This window comes from Lithobates pipiens, unplaced genomic scaffold (genome assembly GCF_037356315.1).
Source record: "Lithobates pipiens isolate NorthernLeopardFrog02 unplaced genomic scaffold, aLitPip1_a1.2 Scaffold_13, whole genome shotgun sequence".
Taxonomy (NCBI): Eukaryota; Metazoa; Chordata; class Amphibia; order Anura; family Ranidae; genus Lithobates; species Lithobates pipiens.
The window spans coordinates 443,188,829-443,194,828 of NW_027507718.1; the positions used below are offsets into that span (position 1 = coordinate 443,188,829).

Consider the following 6,000-nt stretch of genomic DNA (forward strand, 5'->3'; position numbering starts at 1 on the left):
TCCTGATATATCCCCAATATATTAAAGCAGTATAAAAACTGTACATATGACCAAGAAAAGAAAAGTGCTTGATCTCCAGTAAATTTTTATTTTAACCACTTGTGGACCACCCTATAGCAGTTTTATATATGTACATATAAGCGATCTGACTCTTCCCGTTAGCAGGCGTGAATGTGCACAACCAGCAGCTCAATTCCGCTGCGAAGATGCACAGCGGGAGCCATTCAGAGGGTACTGTGGACTTGATGTCCGCTAGCACCCACTAATAATCCTACAGAGACACAGAACAGCAGCCTGCCTATGTAAAGGCAGATCGCCGTTCTGACAGGAGGGAAAGCATGAATCACGTGCCTCTGCAAAGCAGGGACTAGCATCCATGTCTTCTCCCAGTAAAAGCAACTCCCACACTGTAGCAAAACACAGGCTAGGCACACAGTTAACCCTTTGAACTCCCCTGATGTTAACCCCTTCCCAGTCAGTGTCATTAGTACAGTGACAGTGCATATTTCTTAACACTGATCACTATATTAGTGTCCGTGGTTCCAAAAAAGTGTTGGTTAGTGTCCGTATTTCCACCGCAATATTGCAGTCCCGCTATAAGTTGCTAAATGCCACCATTACTGGAAAAAAAATAATTATAAAAATATCCTATAGTTTGTAGATGGTGTAACTTTTGCGCAAACCAATTAATATACACTTATTGAGAGTTTTTTTTTTTAATCTAAAATATGTATCCGAATACATATTGGCCTTTAATTTTTTGAAGAAATTCGATTTTTTAAATAATTTTAGACCCCTTTCACACTGGGGCGGTGCAGGCGTCGGTGGTAAAGCGGCGCTATTTTTAGCACCGCTTTACCATTATTTTAGCGGCTATTCGGCTGCTAGCGGGCCAAAAAAGGGTTAAAACTGCCCACAAAGCACCGCAGCGGCGCTTTGACGGCGGTATAGCCGCGCTGTCCCGTTGATTTCAATGGGTAGGAGCGGTTTAGGAGTGGTGAATAACCCCACTCCTTCACCGCTCCAAATATGCTGCTAGCAGGACTTTTTTTTACCATCCTGCTAGTGCACCGCCCCAGTGTGAAAGCCGCCGCTTTTTTTCAGGCGCTGTTTTTAGCGCTGTAGTGCCTTAAAAATGCCTCACTGTGAAAGGGGGCTTATTGGATATGTTTTCTTGCAGAAAGTACAAAATATTGTTTTTTATTTTTTTTGTTTTTAAATTTTCAGTCTTTTTTTTTTATTCGTAGCGGAAAAAAAAAAAATTAAAACGCAGTGGTGATCAAATACCACCAAAAGAAAGCTCTATTTGTTGGAAAAAAATGACATTCTTTTTATTGGGTTCAGTGTCGCATGACCGCATGATTGCCAGTTAAAGTAACGCAGTGCTGTATAACAAAAAATGGCCATGAAGTGGGGCAAACCTTCTTGAGCTGAAGTGGTTAACTAAGACCATCTCTCAAGGTCTGCCTAAGAGGAGAGAATGGTGTCCTCAGTTTGCTCCCCTCATTTAGTACTGGTCAATGTTTTATTCTGGCGGGTCACAAATCTTGGGACTGAAGTGTGTGTGTGATAGTCATAGAGCAAGGCAGCATCGGAGCTATGAGATGTGTGGGTGTGATGGATTTTTACACTAACTAGTCACAGACTGAAGATTATTTGGAGCTTAATCTGATTTCTTTGAGTGGTAATAAGTAGCCACAAGTATTACACGTGTACACTGATAAGTGTGCATGCACGTAACTTGAAAACAAAAAAACTGTTGCTAGGATGGTGTGTTTTTTCCCTATGATTACACTGCAGACCAATCATATAGAACAGGTAACCTTTATGTAGCTTAGCTGAATCAAAAAACAACAATATGGCAACCCATGATGCTGGTAATAATGTCCTTGTGAATGCTCCATTGGTCAGCCCAGAAATGCACTGTTTATTTCTGCTCTGTAAATATGACCTCTTTTTTCTCGTGTCTTCATAGAACACAGTGGTGGAAGCTTCTATCCAGCTGCCGGCTGCTCTGTTTGGGTCCAGAGAAAAAAGAGAGAAGAGAGCCGTGGATGAATCAGTGTACAAGCTTCAGCTGATTGCATTTAGGAATGGAAAGCTTTTTCCAGCCACCGGAAACTCCACACACCTCGCAGATGATGGCAAGAGACGCGCAGTGGTCACGCCGGTCATTCTTGTTAAATTAGGTTTGTATAAAGCTAACTGCGCCTTTCCATCTCAGACACATTTATATGTGAGCGATTGTTTGTCCCACTTGAATTGGATCCAAGATCTATATATACCAGAGGCCAGTGCTCTTTGGTAATGCAAAGGCTTTGTTCTATGAAACCAATATATTGTAAGTTTGGTTGGCTCTTATTAATGAAATGTATTTCTTATAGCAGCCAATCTGGTTTTGTAAAGGAATTATGACAGCTAGAACATCATTGGTTGCAAGCCACCTGTCTTTTCTTTAGAGATCTAAAAATATATCCACATGGGTCATGTCTGTTATTAGGAGGAAGTCTCTGCTGTAGCCTCTTTGTATTAGATATACTATACATGTCATCCTATAATCCTCTGCTTTGTGCATGTTTTATTGCTTTGTGTTTTATAGCAGTTATTTAACGTTTGCTGTGCTAGCACCCCAAATATAAATCCATTTACTGCATAAATGAGTAGGCTCTTGCCACCAGGACTATTAAAGTGATACTAAAGTCTAATTTTTTCAGTTTAAAAATAATAAACACATTATACTTACCTGCTTTGTGCAGATGGTTTTGCACAGAGCAGCCCAGATCCTACTCTTCTCAGGTCCCTCTTTGGTGCCCCTGGCCCCTCCTTTCTGTTGAATGCCCCCACAGTAAGCAGCTTACTATGGTGGCACCCGAGCCGAGTCACAGCTCTGTGTGTCCATTCAGACACGGAGCCGCAACTCAGCCCCGTCCCCTTTCTCTCCTCATTGACTCACTGACTTTGATTGACGGCAGCGGAAGCCAATGGCACTTCCCGGACAGCCGAGTCTCTGGTGCAACATTGCTGAATCGAGATGGTAAGTATTAGGGGGATATGGCTGGCTGCACACAGAAGGCTTTTAATATGAATGCATAGAATACATTAAGATAACAAAACCTGCCTTTACAACCACTTTAATATTCAGGACAGCTCTGACACTACAGACTTTTGTGAAATGTTATTCGCTTTACATATTTCTGAGCTCCTCTGGGGACACTTCAATGCTAGATTTTTATTACTTTCAGATTATATGTGAATTTATCACACAAAGAAAAAAAAAAGAAAGCAGTTAACTTCTATTCTGAACTAAACCCCCTAAACTCAAGTTAATTCTTAGAGCCAGTTCACTCCTGAATTGCACATGAACGCAGCCTGTGTTCCTAACACTGAAAATAACCGTCTTTAATTGTACAGACTGAAAATACTCTGTAATGTAGAAAATGCATTTTAAAGATTATAGCAGTAAGAAACTCCCTACAATTTTTTAGTTCTAACTTTATTCTAAATTTTGTTTGGGTACCGCATCACACAACTGCGCAATTGTCAGTTAAATCAACGAGGTGCCGTATCGCAAAAAAAATATTGAAGTGCAATATATTATGTTATGATGCAGGGTGTCACTTGCCAGGTCACTTGTCAGCGGAAGCAGGGTGTCACTTGCCACGTCACTTGTCAGCGGATGCAGGGTGTCACTTGCCACGTCACTTGTCAGCGGGTGCAGGGTGTCACTTGCCACTTCGCCTGCCACCGGGTCGAAGGGGGCCCCGTCAGGTAGGATGTATAGGGCCCCTGAACATCAGCCCTGATACCCACTTTAGTGGCTGTCATGTCTGGACAAAGAAGGGACTCTGTGGACAGGGGACATTCAGGGGCACATTCAGGAGGGCGGCAAACTGCTCCCCGCTAGCAAGCCCGTTTCACCGGCACAGCTGCTTACTTCACGGGGACCAATCGGGCTTGTGTACTCCCACTTCCTAGTAGCGGTGGAATGCACAATAGGGTGGAGGTGATGTCATCAGCCGGAAATTATGCAAGACACTAGAGGAAACGCAGCCATCATTTCCGGCTGATGACATTACGTCCGCACTATTGTGCGTTCCAGTCACTGAGAAGTGGGAGTACACAAGCCCAATTGGTCCCTGTGAAATAAGCAGCTGTGAAACGGGCTGGCTGGCAGGCGGGAGTTTCCCGCAAAAGCCGAGGCCTGGCCTCGGTGGCCTTGTGGGGAATCCGGCCCTGAGTACAGTGTGATTTAGTGCAGGCAAATGCATTTGGGGTGTCGTTAGGAATACATGGACACCCACAAGCAATGCACACACCCAGTGCATTTTGATTGCAACATGTTATCAACTGTTATCATTGAAAGTGAAATTAAAAGAAAATCTCAAATTTTGAGTTGACACCAGAACATGAATAGAGGGGAAATTTTCCAGTGGGGACACCAGTTCTGATGAAACCTCAGGTGTTTATCACTTTGGAGGGATATACTTTCACTTCTTGTTTTGGCTATGGGACAGGAAGTGAAAGGAAATGTCCCCAGTGGCACACAGGGGGCAAATAAATTGACAAGAGTTCTACTTCCTTACTCTATCCAGAGGGGGGGGGTTTTGCCTATAGTTGTACTTTAATTTTGACATAACCCCTAAACCTAACTCTTCACATTAACCCTACAACCCAACCAAACCACTAAACTTGCTTGTTGACTTCAGTCTCCATAAACAGGTAAAATGTATATGAAGCCAAATATGTTTTATTTTTACTTTTGGATAGAATTGGCAAAGATTTTAGAACCCCCTGTCTCATTTTGTGCTATTTGGGACCCTGAGTGATTTTTCCTCAATTTCTGTCCAGCAGATAACCCTATCACCAGACAGAAAGTAAGGAAAAATCTGTAACCAGGACACAGCCAAACTATGAAGTGATACTATTGAGTCGGCATAAGGTTAAACTTTTCTTCCAGTAAAATCCACAATACTCAACATTTGAGATGTAGACCTTGCACCTTATAGCCTCAGTCTAATGATATGGGAGAGAGTAGCTACAGAATAAAGGTCATTTAAGAAACAACGTGCATAAGAAAGGATGAGTAGCTGGCATTCCTACCGACTAAATGTAAGAACACAAATGAGGCATGCGGTTCTTGCGTCCTTCCTGTGTGACCCCAGCTGCGACTTTACACTTGTTCTGTAGCCACCACAAGATGAGACAACCCACACAAAGAATGTCATGTCTAATGATGTAAGGACCCCCAATATGAAGCCTGAGACACCAGAAGATGTGCCCCTATAGTTTCAGATATTTTCAATGTTAATATATTTGTTTTCTGCAGATGGTCCAAACCGAAACCTTCCCACCGTCCCTGTTAACATCACACTACGTCGTATTGCGCATGGAAAGGACCCTGTAGCGGCTCAGTGGGATTTTGATCTACTTAATGGGCAAGGTGGATGGAAGTCAGAAGGCTGCCAGATAATCGCATCAGATGAGAATGTAACCACTATACAGTGCGGCAAGCTCAGCAACTATGCAGTGTTAATGGTGAGATTCATGACACAATACACATCTGTACAGACTGGTAATAAACCAGGGTAAAAGCTAGTATTCATTACACTAAAGTAATATGTCTGTGCTGTTTACTCCTGTATACAACAAAAACAAAGCTCAGTTGCATATATGTGCGTGTGTGTGTGTGTGTGTGTGTGTGTGTGTGTGTGTGTGTGTATATATATACTTACTGGCCACTTTATTAGTTACACCTTGCTAGTACCGGGTTGGAACCCCTTTTGCCTTCAGAACTGCCCTAATTCTTTGTGGCATAGATTCAGCAAGGTGTTGTGAACATTCCTCAGAGATTTTGGTCAAAATTGACATGACAGCATCACATAGTTGCTGCAGATTTGTCAGCTGCAAATCCATGATGTGAATCTCTGTTCCACCACATCCCAAAGGTGCTCTATTGGATTGAGATCTGGTGACTGTGGAGGGCATTGGAGTACAGAGACC

General features: G+C 42.8%; 1 protein-coding gene across 2 annotated transcripts in view; it reads left to right on the forward strand.

Moving 5' to 3' along the window:
* Nucleotides 1–6,000, forward strand: part of ADGRA3 (adhesion G protein-coupled receptor A3) — a 102,881-nt gene that overhangs the window by 77,159 nt on the left and 19,722 nt on the right. For both annotated transcript variants that reach the window (XM_077477704.1, XM_077477705.1), the window contains 2 exons: nt 1,976–2,189; nt 5,327–5,535. In XM_077477704.1, coding sequence (XP_077333830.1) covers nt 1,976–2,189; nt 5,327–5,535 — 423 coding nt within the window. The remainder of the gene's footprint in view (nt 1–1,975; nt 2,190–5,326; nt 5,536–6,000) is intronic.